A 22,122-nucleotide genomic window follows, 5' to 3' on the forward strand; every position below is an offset into this window, starting at 1 on the left:
AAACTATAAAATAGGGTGAAAATAATCCCCTCTGAGGAGTGCTGTGAGGGTTCACTGGTCACTAAACACGAAGGCTCCACCGAGTGTCAGCACTCTGGCTTTCACTCTTGAGCCTGGTACCGCCTTCTGGGGCTCTGGGTGGAGCAGGTCTCAGCTTCCACCTGATCAGAGCTGTTTATTCTTCTCCTGCCAACTCTGCTGTGTGACGCCTGACCCTGAAGGCCATTGGTACTTTTGCTGGGACGTTGATTTAGCCCTGGACATCAAAGAAAGCTGCTAGCGACCTTGATGCTGATTCCAGCAACCAGACTGGTAGCTTTGTGACCTTATGTAAGTTCCTTCACCTTTCTGAATCTCCACGTCCTCAAAGGGTGGCTTGTGGGGGTCAAATACAATCCCAAGTGAGGGCACCTAGCCCAGGACCTGGCATGAAGCAGGGGCTCAGATGTTGGTTTCCGCCCTTCCTTCCTCCTGGGAGGCTCTTAATCCTCGTGTGTAACCTGAGATCACGTTCCATGCCTGCGGCTAATGGGGGAGAAAGTTTCCCACGTGTTGACGGGAGTCTGGCTGGAATCCCTCTACCTGGGTCTGCTCTGAGCTGCCCTACAGCAGTGCATCTTGGCCACCGCTTGTGCTTACAGGTGCACAGAAACATCGGTGCACAGAAAGATTAGCACACCATTGTGCTGAGACCCAGAACAGAGCCTCCCTTTGGTGGACTGGCCCAGCCCTCGTCTGATTGTAGTACTTAATGTCAGTGTCTTCACTGTTTATTCTTTGATGAATATTTATGGAGCTTAGTTAGTGCCAGGTATTGTGCTAGGTACCAGGTACCCAGTGGAGAATAAAATAGATGTGGGCCCTGTCCTTAGGGACTGCCCAGTTTAGGTGGCACGCAGACAAATGCATCAACAGATACATAACTGCAGAATGAGGAGGTGCAAGGAAGGTCACATCAGAGAGCCCTGAGTTCCTTGGGTTGGGAGGAGGGAACGGCTCTCTGCGGGAGGGAACATTTGAAGATTTAATATGAAAAGAGAATGTAAAATACCTCATTCATATTTTTATGTTACTATGTATTGATAATTTTGAAATATTAGGTTAAAAGATTATTAAAATTAAGTTCATCTATTTCTTTTCAACTGGCGACCAGAAAAGTTTAAGTTACATGTTTTTCACATTGTATTTCTATCGGACAGTACCGGTCTAGACCTCATTAAGGAGTTTAGATTTTCTCCATAGGGCCAAGGGAAGCCTTTAAAGGGTTTTAAGCAAAGGAATAGCATGGTCTGATGCCGTTTTAGAAGATTCAGTGGAGAAGTGATTGATGGAAGAGAAGCTGGAGAGAGGGCAGGAGGTGATGGCAGCAGTACGGGAAGCGGTGGGGTCTGCTCTGGGATGACAGTGGAGGAGATGAAGGTGGGTGGATTCTAGATCTGTTTTGCAGGTAGAGTCTACCGGACATACCGAGGGTTAGGACTGAGATGACGGAGAGGGGCAGTCAAGAATGGCTCGGGTAGCTGGGGGCGGGGGGGTGGGTGGGACCATCTACGGAGACGGAGAAGATTGGAGAGAGCAGGGCTTCGTTTGGTTGTTGGGCGGCTTTTTCCTGGGAGGAGGAGGTGACGGTAGATTGCAGAGAATCGGGACGTCCGTCTTGCCTGTGCTAAGTCTGAGATGTGTGTGTGTCTGAGTGGAGGTGTTAATCATAATACCAGTTGGTATTATGAGCCTGGAGCTGTGGAGAGAGGTCTGGGCTAAAAGTTATAAAGTTAGGAGTCTGCATAGAAATTATATCAAAGCTGGAAATGGATGCTGTCAGCAAAGGAGAGAGCTGTGTAAAGCATAAAGGGAAGGGCCCCTAGGACCCAGCCCTGAGGAATCGTGGCACAGACTGTTCTGGGGAGCCAGCAGAGGAGGCTGGGCGTTTGGTGGGGAGCAGAGAAATGAGGCAGGAGCCGCACGGGGTTGGTGTTCAAAGGAAGGTGGGGTTTTTTTAAGATGAGAGACAAAATTCAATAGGAAAATATCTAATCTTTTAAGCATGTAATAAAACAAAGCACATTTTTTCATTACTTGATTCTTTTTTAAAAAGTTTTTGATCTGATTAAAGCAGACATGTCCCCGGGGCTGCCCTTCCTGTGGGCCTGTGTCAGCAGCAAGGTGATTAAGCCCGCAGTTCCTTCCCCGACGGGTCTACACGTTCCCTGACAGCTCTGTGGGCAAGAGGAGGTACATGGCCGACTGTGGTTGACATTCAGGCTTGTGCCTGAGGGGTGAGGGCTGCTTTTCCAAGGTGCCTGCCCTGGAAAAGGGGCCTAGGGTGTATGTTCCTATATATGTTTGGTTGAGTGAAATCTTTCCTTGCAGAGGCTCGCTCAAAACCATAGCACTTGTATTCTGCCTTTGAATTAGTTGAGAAGAAACCTTTACAAACACACTCCTTTAGAAGGGGAGGAGGAATGGTTGGGGGCAGGGTGGACGGGGCGGGTGGGAGTGGAGGAGGGGCAGATAGATACCAGGCAAACAAAGCATCTGCTTTTATCAAAAGTGCTGTGTTTGGGCTTAGCCAGCCTGAAGCCTGATGATTCACTGATTCCAGACCCTCTGTGCCTGCCAAGAGACATAGTGGCCTTGATACGGCTTTTCTTGTTGTTACTCTATTCAGTTTGACTGACTGCCGCCAAGTTAAGCTTTCAACAGTGGCTTTTAACTTAATGCTGTCCTAGAATTCTGCCGAGCACAAGTTAACCCATGACCGCGTCAAATCTTCATCAACCAGTACCACTTTGTATTAGCCTTGGATTCCTGTAGAGACTCACCACAGTGTAATACGTAGGATATTTAAATGGTGCTGTTTTAACATGATTAGGGAATCTGCCTGAGGAGGCGGTTTAATTGCCATTCTTTTAGAATATGTCATGAACACATTCATCAGGCATGGCTGTATTTTCAGATGAGATAGAAACTGACTCATAGAAGCAGGAATTGGAAGTGAAAGAAGCAGGAGTCTGAGAAGCAACCAGGCCTTGGGATCTCTGGTAGCCAGGGAGAGAATCGTGTCCTCATCCACAGTCTACCCTGGGCTGTAGGAGGAAAGATTCCCCAAGTTGAGGGAAATAATAACAAGGATCTCATGGTCTGAGGCTCTGAAAGGGAAACGCATTTCAGGACAAGTGACAACAACATGCTGCCCACAGTTCAAAGGAGCAACAGGTATGTGACCATCCAGGGAGCTCTCTTGTTTAAGGATGCGTAGGAAGAACTGTCTCCAGCCTGGACTGATCCATTTACAGGATCCCCCCAGTGTGGTCTGATGAGCCAGGGCCAATCTGATGAATTCATTGAGCACCTGTGTGACAGGCTTTATGCTAGAGATTCAAAGACAGTCCAGGGCTTTTGTCCAGTTGAGGAGCTCATAGCCCAGGGAGAAGGGGATGTGGGTTTGGAACCATTTGAGCTTACCTGCACCTGTTCTCTCTCTTTGCTGCTGACCTAACTTCCCATCCACAGTGTAGCTAGCCTTCTGTATCACTCCACTAGCTTGATAAGCAATTCTGCTTTTCTTGACCTCTGACCCTAACATCTTTCCAGGTATCTGTGTTACTTTTTCTCCTTGACCAGATGATTGCAGGCTGTGCTTTCTAGGTAACCCTTCCATCAGGGCATGCCTCGTCTGTGCCGCCACTTCCTCTGTGCTGTTCTGGCCTTGGCCCCAGACTTAGGAAAGGTTGGGCCATGCAGCCGAGGCCCATATCAGAGGGTGGCTTCTGGGCTGTGAAAGAACCAGAGTGCGGAGTGAGCAGAGGATTGTGAAAAATGCTACAGGTAACGAAAAGGGCTTTCATAAATTATGTTTGGAATAATAAAACCAAAGAGAGGGGGGATGTGAGAGAAACCAAACTGCTGAGCTGCTGTTTGGCTTGCATTTTTTCTGCCATGGAAATGACTTCTCTGATTGGAAAGGGTAGGATAGAGGTGAAGGAAGAGAGTAGATGAGGCCGTGACAAGAGGCTGTGATGCCCCCAAATGAGGTGAAGCCCCAAGGCCCAAGAAGACAGAGGGAGCTTGAGGCTGAGACCATCAAACCAGCATACAACATTGGAGAAATGTTGGCGTCACCAAGAGCGACAGGAAAGATGCAGATAGATTAAGTATTTAAATTTCAAAAACGGAACTAGGGAGATAAAATGAATCTATAAAGTGGTATGATTGACATCCTTCTCAGGAAGTATTCTAAAAAGGATTATTAGAACAATGATTTTTGAATACTTGGTGAAGGAAGCGACAGCCATAAGTAATTAGCAGGGCTTTGCCAAAAGCAAGTCAGACTAGATTAACTTTCCTTCCTGGAGTTACTTTGTTGGTAGATTAGAGGAATGTTGAGAAAGTGTATATGCAAATGTCAATCATCGGTGATATCCTTAGGATGAGAGAGATTCGGGCCAGATGATGGTACAGAAAGCGCGCTGTAGGCTGTGTCCGTAGCCCCTTTCTAGCCAACTTTAAAATATCTTTTAGACAGTGGTACTGACATAAAGATCACATTGGTGGATGGTATGAATCTTGGAGGAATAACTAATGTCAAAGTGACAGAAGTAAGATCCAAAAAAGATCTTGGCGTTTTGAAACAACAGACCAAACCTACCTAGAAGGGCTATGGGGAGAGACAGAGACTTGCACTAGAGTCCAAAACACAAAGTAAAAGTAAGGGGTTCGGCTTAATAGCCACATGTGAAAAAATATTTCAGGATTTAGGTAACTGCAGCCTCAGAATGAGTCAGCAGTATATTATGGTTGTCAAAAAAGCTAATGTGATTTTAGAAGCATTAATTGAAGTTTAATAATTGGACCAAGGGAAGTGGTCACACTTGGCTGCCCAGATCCCATCTGGTGAATTGTTTTTAGGTCTAAACAACAAAAATGGAAGATGAATTCCCCCACTACAGAGCAGTGAGCTTCTGGCTAGACCACTCATCTGCTCTAAAGCAGATCTGTTGGCTTAATCATTAAGGAATACCCCTCAGCTTCTTTGTATTAGCGAAAAGGAACTCCTCATGTCATGTGTTAACCCTGGGAGAAGAATAGAAAATAAGCACCAACCTCAATCCTTTCAACTGCTAGGGAGCCTCCTTTAACAAATAAGAAATATGTCTTGAGATGTGGAAGAGTAAATCTCATATTTACTTTGCAAGGTGATGAAACAAAATATATTCTCTTAAGTGCACATCTAGAAGTGTTATAGTTCTCTGTTTTTAGAGCTACATCCCAGAAGAGGGAACCCTCTTGCACTGTTGGTGGGAATGTAAATTGATACAGCCACTATGGAGAACAGTATGGAGGTTCCTTACAAAACTAAATATAGAATTACTGTATGACCCAGCAATCCCACTACTGGGCATATACCTAGAGAAAACCATAATTCAAAAAGACACATGCACCCCAATGTTCATTGTAGCACTATTTACAATAGCCAGGTCATGGATGCAACCTACATGCCCAGTGACAGACGAATGGATAAAGAAGATGTGGTACATGTATACAGTGGAATATTACTCAGCCATAAAAAGGAACGAAATTGGGTCATTTGTAGAGACGTGGATGGACCTAGAGACTGTCATACGGAGTGCAGTAAGTCAGAAAGAGAAAAACAAATGTCGTATATTAACACATATATGTGGAATCTAGAAAAATGGTACGGATGAACCAGTTTGCAAGGCAGAAATAGAGATACAGATGCAGAGAACAAATGTATGGACACCACAGGGGGAAAGTGGCAGGTGGCAGGTGGTGGTGTGATGAATTGGGAGATTGGGATTGACATGTATACACTAATATGTATAAAATAGATCACTAATAAGAACCTGCTGTATAAAAAATAAATAAATAAAATAAAATTCAAGAAAAAAGCTACATCCCTTTTTCCAAAGCACAATCATATGCATATTTTATTATAGTTTCTAATTAATTCCAGAATTGGCTTTTTGGGGTGACTTCTCTTTTTTTCCCCTTGGGCGGCTTTTTTTTTTATCCAAGTAGACTTGATTTAAGTGTTGACAGGCTACATCCCTTTTTTAATTTTCAAAGCAATGCACATAATATGCCCCCACCTCGAATGAGAAAGTAACTCTTTATTGAGACTTTAATGTGATTGCCAGTATCAGCAGAGAAACTGTCCATCTAAACTACACACTAGCTCATATTTTTCCAAGTGATATCATATCTCTATCCACCAGGCCAACCCTGTTTTAACCATCTATTTCTTCATTTTCCCATAAACAGCTGGAAATGGCCCTGTAGTACACTCTCTGTCCTCTTGGTTATCTCCCTGATTAACCTCCTCCCTGGCATTTCAAATGTATCCAGAGAGATTCATTTTCAGCTGAAGCAGCCAGCCTCTCAAGACCACTTTGAAAACATCTAGTCTCAGTGGGGCTGGGGAGCCAGGCGCTGCCCTGACAGCAGTGACCTTCCATTGCTGAGGGAGTTCTGTGAGGCCATCATGGCTCAGTCACAGGCCTGTGGCTAACTTATCTCCTTCATGTGGAGGCCCATCAGTCCAAGAACAACATTTCTCTCTTATTCCTTCTCTCTCTCTCTCTCCAGTGTTATTCTTCCCTTGGTGAACCCATGGAGTGTGGTGGATGGGAGGGGTTAGATTCTAGATCTTCTGCGCACGCACGCACACACACACACACACACTCATACTCGTTCATTCATTCAAACCAACATTGATTGAGCAACTGTGTCTGGGGATAGAGGTGAATAAAATAAAATATGGTCCCTATTCTCAGTGAGGTCATAGTCCAGTAAGGGAGATAGACAGGAGTACATATGCCGTATTGAATTATAATTATTATAATAAGGTTTTATAATGCATAGAAAATAAGTGCTGAGGAGATGTATTAATTCTGTGGGTTGGTGCTGGGGAGGGAGGAAAGCAGGGGAAACAGTAGTCAGAGAAGATGGGAATGAATAGGAAGATGATGGGGACTCTAGGCTTCTTGGTTCAGGGAATTCCAAATAGTTTGGATTTGTTGGAATGAAAGGAGCAAGGTGACGAGATGAGGCTGGTGAGATAGGCAAGGCCTTCGAACCCCGGATATCATCTAAGAAAATTTAAAATGAGAATGCTAGACTCTCCCACGTGTTAATCTTACCTAAAAGAACATGTGGTCTAGTCAGGAATATCGTCCGGTGGAAGCAAAATCTTAGTAGATTTAAAGCCTGTTGCTGTCTCTTCCTCGCCCCATCGCTCCATCCCCACATCTCCCCAAGATATTGAGTTGTTAATTGAGCTTCATGCTGGAGAACAAAGGGTGACTGACAGCTCTAGGTTCCAAGGCCCTATCCACATGCAAAGAGGCTGAGGTTGCCAGTGAAGGGCGAACTTTCTCCTGGTCGTTGGGTTCACCCTTCCTGATGGTTGATGTGCCCGGGTACATGGGTTGGTTAAAAATGGTGAACCAGCAGACCCCTAGGCTGCAGTTTTGGTCTTCCTTGGCCCTACTAGTACATGTATGTAAACAGAGAGACAACCTGCTGGTCACACCCATCTTACGTCTTTTCGTGCTGCACTTCAGTTATATGTTCTAGGAATGGGTTCATTTGTGATGAATGAACACCCACAAGCAAGAACTCCATCCCAGACACATAAGCCTTCTAGTCCCTGACCTGAGTCAAGTTTTAAAGTTGAAGATGTTTGCACAGTGCTTTCATATCCAGGAACCCTGCTGTACTGAGCAGCTTCGTGTAGATTCTCTGTGCGTTCTACAGTCATCATTTGTGAATCATGACAGTTTTGTTCTCCCTTTTCCAATTCTTATACCTTTTATTTCTTTTGTTTATTTAACTGCACTGACTAGGACCTCCAGGACAGTGGTGCACAGAAGCAGTAATTGTGGACATCCTTGTCTTGTTTCTGTTTGATTGATTGATTTTATCAGTGATTCTCATACTTCACCATTAAGAATGAGGTTTTTCATAGGTACACTTGTCCTTTTTTATTTCTAGTTTGTGAAGAGTTAGCTTTTTCCCTGCTGAGATCATGAAAAGATGATGATATTTTTTAAAATCCTTACCCCCCCCCATCAATTAGAAGCCCAAAATGACTTTTCTCCTTTAATCCTTTAATGTTAATGTGGTGAATAGATTTTCTCATGTTAAACTGACCCTATATTCCTGGAGTCAACCCAATTTGATTATGTCGTACATCTTGGATTAGGTTTGTCAATATTTTGTTTAGGATTTTTTTCGTATCTATTCATGTGTGAGATTAGCCTAGGCTACCTTTTCTTTCTTTTATTGACCTAGTGTGCTTTTGATATCAAATTTATAGTATCCTTCTTTTCAGGTTTCTCATTTTCAAAGTAATAAGTTCCGAAGTTTGGCAGAACTTCCTGGTTAGAAAAACCATCCAGGTCTGTAGATATTGAACAACTGATTCAAGTTTTTAATCATTATAGGACTCTTCAGATTTTCTGTTTGAGTCTATTTTAGTATTATTTTTCCAGGAATTTGTTTTTCCTAAGCTTTCAAATTTATTGGCATAAGATGTTCATAGTATTCTCTTACAGTGCTCTCTTGTTATCTATGATTATGCTCCCACTTCATTTCTCTATTGTTTTGTGCCTTCTCTCATTTTCCCCCTGGATTATATGTGTCAGAGGTTTATTTTACTAGGCTTCTGAAGAACCAGGCTTCATTTGTTGCTCCCTTACTGTATCATTTTTTAAAAATTTAATTTCTGCTCTTTTTATCTTTAGTCTTTTTTTAATGTTTGTTCTGTTCTCTTAACTTAAGCTGGACACTGAATTAATTTCAGTCTTTTCTAAAAGTAAGCATTTAAGTCTCTACGTTTCCTCCAAAATACCACTTTAACTGTATCCTACAGGTACTATATCCTACATTCTGAAAATCTGTCTTGTGAGTTTAATCTGGTCAACAGTTACCATGTTTGGTGATACGTTTGGGTTTATAGCTGCCTCTTATTCTGTATGTCTGTACTGTTTGTACATTTTTTTTATCCTATGGGGTTTTTTAATTGCCTTATTTTAAATTGGTTTTTAAAAAATACTCTATTCCTATTCACTTAGTGGTTATTTAAAAAATACTTTTATATGACTTTAAACAACATAATAGAGTGAAACAATACCTCTCCTTTTTCCTGAGCAATGCAGGACTTAGAACATAAGCTTTGGATACCTTCCACTTGGCTCATACGTCAATGTTGCCTTGTGTTTTAGTTTCTCTTTTTAAATTGTGGTAAAATACACATACCATAAAATTTACCATCTTAGCCATTTTTAAGTGCACAGTTCAGTAATGTTAAGTACATTCACGTTGTTGCACAACCAGTCTCCAGAACTCTTTTCATCTTTATTTATTTATTTTTTTATTTAAATAAATTTATTTATTTTTGGCTGTGTTGGGTCTTTGTCGCTGCATGCGGGCTTTCTCTAGTTGCTGCAAGCGGGGGCTACTCTTCGTTGTGTTGCACGGGCTTCTCATTGCAGTGGCTTTTCTTGTTGCAGAGCACAGGCTCTAGGTGTGCAGGCTTCAGTACTTGTGGCACATGGGCTCAGTAGTTGTGACACATGGGCTCAGTAGTTGTGGCTCGCGGGCTCTAAAGCGCAGGCTCAGTAGTTGTGGTGCATGGGCCTAGTTGCTCCGTGGCATGTGGGATCTTCCTGGACCAGGGCTCGAACCCGTGTCCCCTGCATTGGCAGGTGGATTCTTAAGCACTGAGCCACCAGGGAAGTCCTATTTTATTTATTTTTATTGGAGTATAATTGCTTTACAATGTTGTGTTAGTTTCAGCTGTACAATGAAGTGTATCAGCTATATGTATACATATATCCCCTCCCTCTTGGACCTCCCTCCCACCCTCCCATCCCACCCATCTGGGTCATCACAGAGCACCGAGCTGAGCTCCCTGTGCTATACAGCAGTTTCCCACTAGCCATCTACCTATTTTACACATGGTAGTGTACTTTTGTCAAACCTAATCTCCTAATTCATCCCACCCTCCTCTTCCCCACCGTGTCCCCATGTCTATTCTCTACGTCTGCATCTCTATTCCTGCCCAGCAAATAGGTTCATCTGTACCATTTTTCAAGATTCCACTTATATGCATTAATATATTTCCTTTTCTTTTTGTGACTTACTTCACTCTGTGTGACAGACCTGAAACTCTGCACCCATTAAACAACAACTCCCCATTCTCTCTTCCCCCGCCCCTGGCAACCACCATTATACTTTCTGTCTCTATGATTTTGACTACTCTGGGTATCTTACATAAGTGAAATCATACAGTTATTTGACTTTTTGTGACAGGCTTATTTCACTTAGCATAATGTCCTCAAGTTTCTTCCATATTGTAGCATGTGTCAAAATTTTCTTCCTTTTTAAGGCCAAATAATATTCCATGGTATATATACCACATTGTGTATATACCACATCTTGTTTATCCATTTATCTACTCATGGACACTTGGATTACTTCTACCTTTTGGCTTCTGTGAGTAATGCTGCTACGCACATGTGTGCACAAATATCTCTTCAAAATCTTGCTTTCAGTTTTTGGGGGTATATGTTCAGAAGGCAAATTGCTGGATCATGTAGTAATTCTACTTTTAAGTTTTTGAAGGACCACCATACTGTTATTAGATATTTGTCTTGTTTTGCACTGTCAGTGCTGGTTTAGAGTTGCCTGCGTGTTTACCAGTTCTTCGTGCATCACTCAGTCTTAGATCTTAAGCTTTCCTTCTGGCATCCTTTTCCTGCTTCCTGAAGGGTATTTTCGATTTTCATTTGTCTCAAATTGTCTTTATTCACCCTTGTTCTAGGTAGTTTGCTGGGCAAGAAATTTTGTGCTCCTCACTTTCCCTTTTGACTGATGAGAATCTGCTCTCAGTCTAATTGTCATTGATCTCGGGGAAGCCTTTCTTTGCTCTTCTGCTGCTTTTAAGATCTCTTTGTTTTTGGTGGTCTGTAGTTTCATTACAATGTGTTTATTTTTGTTTACACTGCTTAGGTCTCATGGGATGCCTGAATCTGATAATTAGTATCTTTCATTAATTTTGAAGATTTCCCATCATTATTTCTTTGAGTATTGCTTTTTGCCTTTCTCTCAATTCTCTCCTTCTAGAGTTCTGGTTAATTAAGCCTTCTCATTCTACCTTCAATGTCTCTTTTATATTATTCTTCACCTTTTCTCTCTGAGCTGTGTTTTGTATAATCTCTTTATATATTTGTTTTAATTCATAAATGTTTTCTCTAGTCATGTCTAAGTTATTTAGAAGGTTATCTTTATAATTCTTTATATCTAGATATTTTGATCAATTAGCTTTTTATTTCTGGAAGTTATAGTAGATTATTTTTATGTCTGCCTGTTTCTTCTTAGGTCACTTTTTTATTCCATCTTTTAAAAAAATTTATCGTACATCATTATTTTATAGCTTATATCTGAAATTCCAATATCTGAAGTCTTTGGGGATTTCAATCTACTGTCATTTCTGCTAACTTTCAGTCGTTGGGGCTTGTTTTCTCATGTATATGGTTATTTCTGAAAGGGAATTTTTGTATTTAACCAAACTTGTGGATATCCTGAGTAGCTTTCTGTTGCAGATCTAGTTTTCCTCCAGAAAGGATTTACATTGTTTCCTTGCTAATGGTGCCACCAACCCAGACGCTTTAATTTTTTTTCAGTTTTGGATTCTCTGTCAAAGCAGGTCATATAAACATGAATCCCAAAGGCTTACTTGTGGTTACAGATTCTTAGGGGAGACTATTATTATCTTTTTCCATCGGAATCTGTGGTGGAGACAGTAGCTCTCCTTGGTTCCCTTTGCTAGAGCTTGTTTTGTGTTTCGTGTTGTGTTGTGTTTAGCACATTCCTTCTGTAGTGGGTGGTGTAGTCCCGTTCTGATGGTTCAGGTGGGTGTTATGTGGGGCTTTCGGGTTAGCTGCTCACTCGTGTGAACCCAGGGCTTAGCCTCCCTGCTTTCCTCCTTACCCTTTTGTTGCTGTTGTTCACGTTTTGTGTTCTTGATTTGTTCTGTTTCTGTATCTGTTTTGTATGTGTTTCCTGAGACTTTCCCTTTCTTGTGACTTCAACATGTATTTGGAAATACATCTGTAATTTGATTATCATTTAATTTTGAGAATATCTGGTCTACCAGATTTAGCAAAGGGAGGTCCCATCGTAGAAATTTCGAATTTTCTGAGGCCTTATTTGGATTATATAGATATAAGGGTGATTAATTGTGGTTTATATTTTCATTTGTGCATTTTTGTCCTTGTTTATTTATTAATTGGCTGCTGTGTGACAAATACTTTTGTACGTGCTTGTTCACATTGGTGAACAAGACAGAGGTAGCCGCTGACCTCAGGGAGCTTACAGTCCTGCGGAAAAGACATAAGCAAGCAGTGGCAACTGAGGTGGGGGTGATGGAGAAGACCAAAGGGTTATATAAAATCGGACACTCTTTTTTTTTTTTTTTTTTTTTGCGGTACGCGGGCCTCTCACTGTCGTGGCCTCTCCCATGCGGAGCACAGGCTCCGGACGCGCAGGCTCAGCGGCCGTGGCTCACGGGCCCAGCCGCTCCGCGGCATGTGGGATCTTCCCGGACCGGGGCACGAACCCGTGTCCCCTGCATCGGCAGGCGGACTCCCAACCACTGCGCCACCAGGGAAGCCCAAAATCGGGCACTCTTGTCTAGCTTCTGCACCGCTACTTGGCTTTGCTGTTCTCTGGCTTTCCTTCATGAGTTAACTACTTTTGCTGGTGTGAAGGGGTCCCTTAAATGTTATATTTCATCATACTTTAAGGGAAAGATTTATGTGTTCATAATCTGAGGGATGTGAAAGACTCTCCTGAAAGTATCTTATTTATCTGTTGAGAAGGAAGGAGAACTTATTTGAGACGTTCAGTAGCTAAACGGCAGCAATCGTGTGGACTGCTAACTGGAACATGGATGGTAATGAGGTAAAGTCCTATTAATTCAGAACCTGGTAGTCTAGTTAGTACAGTATGGTGCTTGAGGCAGAGGTGTTTGCTAATTCATTCTTTTTTTTTTTTTTTAATTAATTTATTTATTTTTGGCTGTGTTAGGTCTTCGTTGCTGCTCACGGGCTTTCTCTACTTGCGGCGAGCAGGGGCTACTCTTCGTTGCGGTGCACAGGCTTCTCACGTTGCAGAGCACGGGCTCTAGGCGCATGGGCTTCAGGAGTTGTGGCATGCAGGCTCCGTATTTGTGGTGCACGGGCTTAGTTGCTCCGCGGCATGTGGGATCTTCCCGGACCAGGGCTCGTACCCATAGCCCCTGCGTTGGCAGGCGGCTTCTTAACCACTGCACCACCAGGGAAGTCCCTGCTAATTCATTCTTAACAAATGTATGGAGTCCCTGCCAAGTGCTAGGCACCATCTACCCAGTTCCCTTAGAAAGAATTCAGTGAGTGTCCTTACCTCTTTCTTCCCTTTCACCCACCAAATCCTGCCATTTACCAAGGTCTATCTATTCACAGTTCTAAAAGTCTCTCAAGTCTGTACACCATCCCCCCACTCCCTCTATCGCTCTAATCCAGGCCTCGTCATCTCTTACCCAGACCCCTTTAGTACCCTCTCCTTTAGTCTTCCTGACTCCGCTTTGCCCCCCACTAATCTGTTTTCCACACTGCTGCAGGGGGATTTTTCTAAAACACAAATCTCTGGTTATTCTCCAGCTTAAGAGCCTTGAACAAATCCCACTGCTTTCAAGATAAAGTCTAAATGTGTTTACGTGGCGTCCAAGCCCCTTATGATCTGGCTCTGCCTCTTCTTCATCCTGGTCTCCCAACCCCCACCAGTCCTGCTGCTTCCCCCAGCCCTGTGCTTCCGTTAGTTGTTCTTTTCTTCGTTAATTCAGCAAGTGGTTTCTGAGCAGCTGCTATGTGCAAAGTACTGGGGACACCAAGGTACACAAAGCAGAGAAAGCCCCACTCTTTCAGGATTATATTCTGGGAAACAGACAGACCATGAGCAAATAAACATTTCATATAATATCAGATAATATGGGAAAAGATGAAGCCAGAAAAGGGGATAGAGGGTGGTGGTGCTCATTTAGATGGGATGGTTAAGGAAGCGATGTTTGAGAGAGACCTGAGAGCTGTGAGCCTTCGAGTATATCTGGGGAGACTATTCCAAGCAAAGGAACAGTAAGTGCCAAGCCACAGCAGCAGGAGCCGGCTTGATGTGTTTGAGCAACAGAAAGAAAAGTCAGTAGGGCTTGGATGGAATGGACAAGCGTATTAGCGTTTTTTTGCTGAGTAACACCACCACAAACTTGGTGACTTAACACCTGTTTGTTACCTCACCGTTTCTGTAGAGCAGAAGTCCTTCATGGCTCAACTGGGTTCTCAGCTCAGGGTCTCACTCAAGATGTCAGCAGCTGCGTTCTCACCTCAGGCTCTGGGGGAGAATCTGCTTCCACGCTCATTCAGGTCGTCGGCAGAATTCAATTCCTTGCAGTTGTAGGACTGAGGTCTCCATCTCCTGGCCATCTGCCAGGGGCAGCTCCCATCTCCTGGAGGTTCTGTGTCTTGGGCCTCATCACAGACCCTCTCATAACATCACACTGGCAACAGGGTCCCTCATGTCAAATCCCTCTCCCTCTTCAAGTCAGGTCCCCTCAGATAATTGCCTTGTCTTAATGTCAGCTGACTTGCGATGTTAATAACATCTGCAAAATCCCTTCACAGCAGTACCTAGATTAGTGTTTGACTGACTCACCAAGGGACAGGAATCTTGGGAGGGGGCATCTTTGAAATTCTGCCTAACACGATGAGGTTGGAGAGCTGGCTGGGGTCATGACAACCAGGGCATTGAAGGCCACGGTGGGGACCTCAGGGTTTTGTTCTGACTGGATGGGAGATGTTAGAGGATTTTGAGCAGGGGAGTGATCTGAGTAGTAGCACGGCTGCTATCGTGGAGATTGTGGAGATGGAGTAGAATTGGGGAGGGTAATGCAGGGGTCCAGGGAAGAGATGATGGTGGCCTGGGCCAGCGGGGAATTAACTCCACAACACTGTGGTTCCTCAGACGTACCATATTGTCACGTGCTTCTCTCATTGCCTGGGCATGTCTCATCACCACCTACCCCACAGCTTCTTCATTGGGACAAGTCCCTACTCAGCCCTCAAACCTCCCACTGACACTCTCTCGCTAACTTGAATTGTGCTGGATCAATTGATCTGTGTTCCCCACTTGCCTGCAACCTCTCTAAGTGCAGGGCCTTTGTCTTTGGTTCTTGTATTTCTGTTGTCTGGCCAACTGCATAGCATATTGTAGATGCTTGATAATGTTTGTGGGATGAATGCAAGAACTGTGGGACATACTGGGCATGAAGTAGACACATCACTACTCTTGGGTTGCTCACCTTGTAGAGGGAGAGACCATATATTAATAAATAAACATACAGTGAACATGCATGGAAACACCATGCCACCTGCACAGAGGAAGTGTGCCAGCTCTGCACATCACTGTTGTGCGTGGAGTTTAAGGGGAGCCTCAGTCTGGAATAGCTGGATCTAGTTTCTCACATCCCTCCATTGTATGAAATAATCATGTATTACAAGCAATTCCGTTTTATGTTTTATCCAAAGGGACATTTGTGTGGCAACACCATTAGCCATTAAGTTAGTCTATAGTATTTAAATAAGGAAACATCCATTCACTTAAAACATTCTCTAATTGAAGACAGGCATAGGGCACTTCCATCTCCATCTGTATTCGAACTGCTCAGAAAAGATCTATGTTAGTGAAATTTTGTTTGTGCATTCAAGACAGAAAACCTCTTCACTCAAAATAGCAACCACTTATACATCAAGTGTCCTTTTAAGAGGGAGGATATTATTAACCTGGTTACCGATGAGAAACAAACTAAAATAGTAAATATGTATAACATTTCTGTGACTCCCAGCTAAACATCCCTCAGTATGAACTTAAGAAAGTGGGACGCTGGAAAGAATGATTTAACCAGAGTAAACACAGTGATGTTATTTAAAACTTAATAAACCTAAGAACAAAATAACAGGAGAGTCCAGTTTCATCCTGCTGCTTTCCTGCGGTCTGTGGATGGCGCTCAGCGGGGCAGCCTGCCCGACAGAGGGGCCACGGTGCCTGCCAGACTCTGCAGTTGTAAAGAGAGATGCACACAACATCACGGTTTCACATGGGTGGGGATTCATAATTGACATAAGCAAAAAAAAGATTAAAAAAGCTTTTCATTTACATTGCCAAGTTTCTGTGTTTGTTTTCTAGTGATCTCTTTTGGGGAATATAAAGATATGGTTTAAGGAGTGTTTGTGGCACAGTCCTGTATGAATAATAGGGTATTCGATTTCAAATTAGAGGCTGGGGCTACAGGGCCAACTGCTATGTTTTCCAGCTCATGTCTTCTTTCTGGTTAGATGGGTTAGGGCTAGGGTTAGGCTGGCTGAGAAAGGAGACACAGCACTTCTGCATTTAAATATAATTTTAATTTGGTTCGAGGCAATGATTTTTAAAGCTTTTGGATTTATAACACACTCACTCAGTTTTATCATACTCTCCTTATCTTCCCTCGTCTCTCTAAAAAGGACGAGTAGGGGCTTCCCTGGTGGCGCAGTGGTTGAGAGTCCGCCTGCCGATTCAGGGGACGCGGGTTCGTGCCCTGGTACGGGAATATCCCACATGGCCCGTGAGCCATGGCCGCTGAGCCTGCGCTTCCCGGAGCCTGTGCTCCGCAACGGGAGAGGCCACAACAGTGAGAGGCCCGCGTACCGCAAAAAAAAGAAAAAAAAAAGGACGAGTAGAAGAATACAAGGATCCACTAGGGCACCCCTTGGTGCACTGAACTAGAACTTGGATCCCCCTCTGCTCTGGGAACAGAATGAGCAAGGCTTCCTTAGCAGAGTTCATTTGGGGGCGGGGTCAAGAGGGGACTTCAGTTTTATCCCTAACCAGCAGCTCTTGTTTTCCTTCTCTTTTGCCAAAAGAAGTGTGTGTGGTGGAGGAGCGCCATAGGAACACGGGAGTTCATCCGAGGCTGGGGAGACACTTGGGAGAACACCCCAGGCTCCTGTGCCGGGGTCTCTGGGCAGGAGAGCAGGGTGGTGGGGAGAGCAGGTATGTTACTGACTTGGGTCCTCGGACTCTTTAATCAATAGAAATCGATGAGAGGCCAGACAAGAAATTCAGGCAAGGCTTTATTGGGACTCGTGCTGCAGCACGAGGGAGTGAAAACAAGTAACAGGTACCCTTGCTCGCTCCCTCAGTGGGGGAGAGCTGGTCCCTTAAACGGGGTGAGCGCAGGCGCAGATCGGTGGGTCGGGCCAGAGTGGATTAGGTGGTCTGCCCATCCTCTTGGTGGCGCTGTGTGCAGGGCTCATGCGCAGTACCCTGCTTTTGCTCCTGGCACCTGAGAAGTGGCAGCTGGGTTTTGGCCTTTTTGTATCTTATTCATAATTTGCCCCAACTGTGCATGTGTGCAGTTATCTTTAGTTCTTTATAGTTTCTTTATATTCCGTTGCTCCAGGAGATATTTGTCCAGGTGCAAGCACTGCAGTAATGGGTCCCAGGTCCCCGCCTGTCTCACATGGGCCACCCTGCCTTGAGGTGACCCCATCTCTGAGTGGCGACCCTGCTGCAGCTGGGGCTGCCTCAGGAGCCACTCATACACAGCACTCGTGTTGGTTGTCCCACACCCTCCCCAAGAGAGTCTGAGGGGTCTATCCTGAGAGAACTAGCTCAGAGTTTTCAGGTACATCTCTAGAGAAAGGGAGAGAGGAACGTTTCAGCTTTCAGTAGGTAAAAGGAAAAGGATTTTTACAGCTAAATCTGGTGCGAAGAGCAGATCCTGGACAAAATTCTAAAAAGAATTTACTAAAAGAATGACCTTTGATCACCTAAAAAAAAGAGTTAAAATTGCCGATCATGACTGTGTGGTCTCGGTATTTGGCAGATAGGTTCCCCAAAATGAATGGAATGGAGCTCAGGGAAAATATTTGACAATGTTAGTTGCCAATGAAAAAATTCAAGCTTTCAAGTTAGAAGGCTTGTATCCTCGACCATAAGCTTGGCAATTCCCAATACCTAGTAACTTCTGATGAGATCAGTGATGGTATTAACCAATGTGATTCTTCTTTTACATGATAATGAAATGGGTCAAAATTTGGAAAATCTGTATAACTCAGTGAACCAGTGTTTCCCAGAATAGTGGTTATGGAATCACACATGGACAAAGTGTCCATTCAAAGTGCAGGACAGATGGAAAAGAGTAAGAGGTATGGTTTCAGATTCCACATCACAGCTAACCTTTAAGAAACTACTACTTGTCAAGTTTTGGCATGTTATCAAAGTAGAACATCCATAATTATATGCCAGTCTATTAAATATCCCTCCCTTTCCAATTACATAACTGTGAATGTGGATTTTCTTCATTTATTTCAACCAAGACATATCACGACATATTGAATGCAGAAGTAGATGTGAGGATTTACCTGTCTTCTAGTAAGCCAGACGTTTAAAAGATTTGCAAAAATGTAAGACAATGTCACTCTTCTCACTAAATTCTTGCTATGAAAAACATATCTGTTTTTCATTAAAATGTTATTTATTTAAACATATAATGGGTTTACTTTAAAAATATGTATTAATATTTTGCAAGTTTCTCGGATTTAATCTCTAATATCAGTAATCAGTAGATATAACCCACATGAAGAAAATTTTTCAGAGTCCTCAATTATTTAGAGTGTAAAGAGATCCCGAGACCAAATCATTGGTTTAAAAAGCACACACCTACACGGTTTATCCATGCATTGACATATGTGTCTGAATGTATATAATGTACATTTTAGAACTTACGTAAAAATAGAAACGTGAAGAAGATGAGAAACAGCATTTCAGTGATTCTAACATCTTTCTGCATGCCCAGGGCCAGGCCACTGGGCCAGATGATTATAATAAGACCGGACGCCTATAAGCCTAAAATGTTAATTCAGTAGAAAACCAGGAGTTTTCGAATTTAAAGGGGAGTATGACCAAAGCCCTGCTGACAAAGTTTTTAGTCACTAGCCGGGTGGTCCCATGGTCGCGAAGTCTGATGACATCAATGCAATGTCCAGACTGCAGCAGAAGAGGTGGTGACCCAGCACAGCAGACGGACTCGGCTGCTTTGGGAAAAGATGCCTGATTAACACACACAAGCTTGGAGACAAAGAGTATGCCTGGTTTTCAGGCTCTGAAAGACTGATTTATACCCCTCTTTGATGGAAATGCACCAGGGACTTTGAGCTTAAGCCCCTCTCGGATACTTTGGCCTTACAAAGGGACTCATTTCAGAACCTAATCTGTTTGCACGTCCGAGAGGAGCATCTCCGAAGCCAGCCTGCCTCTGTGCGTGTGCCCTGTGTGCAGCCCTAAGTGGACAGACCACTCCAGGAATAGCTTTGGGGGTTGGATCCATTTCACAACAAGACGGTGTGCCCCTGAGCTGTGGGATCGACTCCTTGTGTCCCGGCAGGGGTCCTGCTGCCCCTGTTCAGGGGAGAAGGGCTGCAGTCTCTCCACAGAGGGAAGCATCCAAGCCCCCGAGGGTCTGGGGTTGAGCTCACCCTTCCAGAGGCAGCTGCTTGCCGGTAGTGATCCCCCGCCTTCTGAAGGATGCGTCCTCTTTGTAGGTATACTGACACCCCTCCCCCACCTTAAGAAGACTACTCCTATCGGCTACAGAGCCACTCTGTCCTTTAAGAAATGATCCCGTCTCTGCAGGGTGGTGTGTTGATTTTGTGGAGTTTAAGTCTCTGAAGGCAGCTGTCTTTTCACATAGTCTGTCAAGGGGGGCACTTTGCTGTAACTCTGCCGGTGCTGGAAACGTCAGCTCTCATGTCTCTCCCTCTTCTCCTTTGCCTTAGATCCTCTTCCACTATAATAAGTCAGCCTCCTCAGTGACACCACTGCTGTTTACTTTTAATTGTCTGGTTAATCCTAACAGTATTATGATAGACGTGAGCAGACATTAAATGGGGAGAGAAAAAACACCGGGGCACCAAAGAAAATTAGGATGAATTGCTCAGCTTGACAGCAAAAGAGAAAGGTGATTTAGAAGCAGAGCTGGGTTCAGAACTCACTCACCCGGGTGCTGGGTGACCTTGAGCAGCCGATCTGCCCACCTGAGCCTCCGTTTTCTGTCAAAGTGGGTGTGACACAGTTGCCTGGTCCAAAGTGTTGCAGGTTTGGGCATCCAGCCCTGCTTTACTCGCATCTCTCACAGCTCTTTGCTTCGGACCGTTAGGCTAATTTCTGTGCTCAGAGTGAATCTAGAATTACCACATATGAAGAGTCTAACTTTTGGAGCTTGAATTTGACAGGAAAACATGTGGAGCTTCTAGACTGAGGTCATGGTGGTATCCTATACGTCCTCCACCCCGTGGAGACACCCGTGAAAGAAATCTCTGTCTGTTGTAACTTCCTTATCTGTCTGCTGTGGGTATTGCCTGGGAGGTGGGGCCATCTTAATAATGTGAATGAATAGGGTGAAATCACGTTGGGTACATTTTACCCAGGGTAAGATTGCATTGTTCCCAATTGTTCTCATATTTATATTTTCTCTTTTCAGGGATCAGCATCTTCTGGACCCAACTCTGGAATATGTGAAGGTAGGAAACCAGGATTTAACATGTAGTAAGGAGCCTGTGGTAATAGATTTCCCATTTCTAACACAGTGTTGCCAGATAATGTCACCATCTGGCTTGTGTAGGAAGCTGGTTAGATTGAAACCACCAGGATGTAATTTGACTGTTTTGGGCTTTTAGTAATCTTTGCAGGGGTCTTATGTCACCCTATTATAAGTTTACAAACTCTTCCCCTTATCTGAAACCCTGGGGGCTAGATGTGTTTTAAAACTTCAGAATTTTTTAGAAAGGTAATATGGTACATATATATATATAACACCCCCAAAGGGAGCTGGGGTCAGCATCCCACAATCAAGCCCATTATTTCAGCAGTGAAATGTGAGAATGTTCACATGAAGTGGGATAAATAGACTACAAATGATTTTACCTAGTTCAGGTCACATTTTGCCACCAAATGAGGTTGGGTTTGTTCTGCTGCTAAATGAATTATTTAAAATTGTCAGTTTTCAGAGTTTTTGGATTTTGGAATGGCAGACAGGAGTTGTGAAGCTGTGTTCACCTTCAGTGGAGGACTGAAGGCTCCCTGAGGCTTCCTGAGCCATCCTTTCCATGTCAGCAGCCACCCTCTTGTTCAGTGGCTAATCTGGGACCATGAGCTGTGTAATACTTTACTTTCCAGTGGGGCTGACATACGGTGCGTCTAAATACTCAACGCTTCTAAACAATCTTCTGAACAGAAAGAAATGATGCTTTTCACTTCTGTCCCCCGCCCCCCATTTTTCAGGTGTGTATCTTTGTTTTATTTTATTTTATTTTCGAGAACTGTAATTACGTCTGGCACCTACAACAGAAAAGAGAACTCGGATTTCTCATAACAAAAATATGTCATTAAATTTTAGGAGAAATCAGGGTACAAGTTAGGACTTAAGGTGCTTGCCTCCTAGGAGCCACATTTCGTCTTTATTATTCCCGCATCCTGGCTTCGGAGTATTTAGGCCTGTTGCTTTTTGTGTGCCTGTGACTGTGCCTGCCCCAGGGTTTTGGCATTTCTTCCCTTTCGACCAGAGAATGGAAGGTCTAAAGCTTCTCCTAGAGGAGAAAACTCTAGTAGAACCACGTGGCCACCGGAGGCAGTCATAATGAAGTTTGTTGGAATGGAGGTGGACTTTATTTTTCCCCTCTCTTCTACCCCCACTGTGTCTGAGCTGTAGCTTAACTGCAGCCAACGTGTAATCCTAAGCCAGCAGGGCCGCTGTGTCAGACTCTGGTCAGGGCTTTATAAATGCTGTGTTGGCTGCATCACATACGCTTTTGTGCAGGTTGTACACTGCAAGGAATTTGGGGACACTATCCACATGAACTATGATTTGACTTGACCATAACATAAAAAATGTGCCCTAGACTTCTGCAGTGTGTAAATCACAGCTGTCCTTTAGAACTCACTGCATGCCATGTTCCAGAAACTGGCTAT

General features: G+C 43.8%; 1 protein-coding gene across 1 annotated transcript in view; it reads left to right on the top strand.

Moving 5' to 3' along the window:
• Positions 1 to 22,122, top strand: part of BCAR3 (BCAR3 adaptor protein, NSP family member) — a 116,832-nt gene that overhangs the window by 16,977 nt on the left and 77,733 nt on the right. The window contains exon 3 of the mRNA XM_082834055.1: positions 20,636 to 20,675. Within this exon, the coding sequence (XP_082690181.1) occupies positions 20,636 to 20,675 (40 nt within the window). The remainder of the gene's footprint in view (positions 1 to 20,635; positions 20,676 to 22,122) is intronic.

Source organism: Leucopleurus acutus, assembly GCF_964270905.1.
Source record: "Leucopleurus acutus genome assembly, chromosome: 2".
Lineage (NCBI taxonomy): Eukaryota > Metazoa > Chordata > Mammalia > Artiodactyla > Delphinidae > Leucopleurus > Leucopleurus acutus.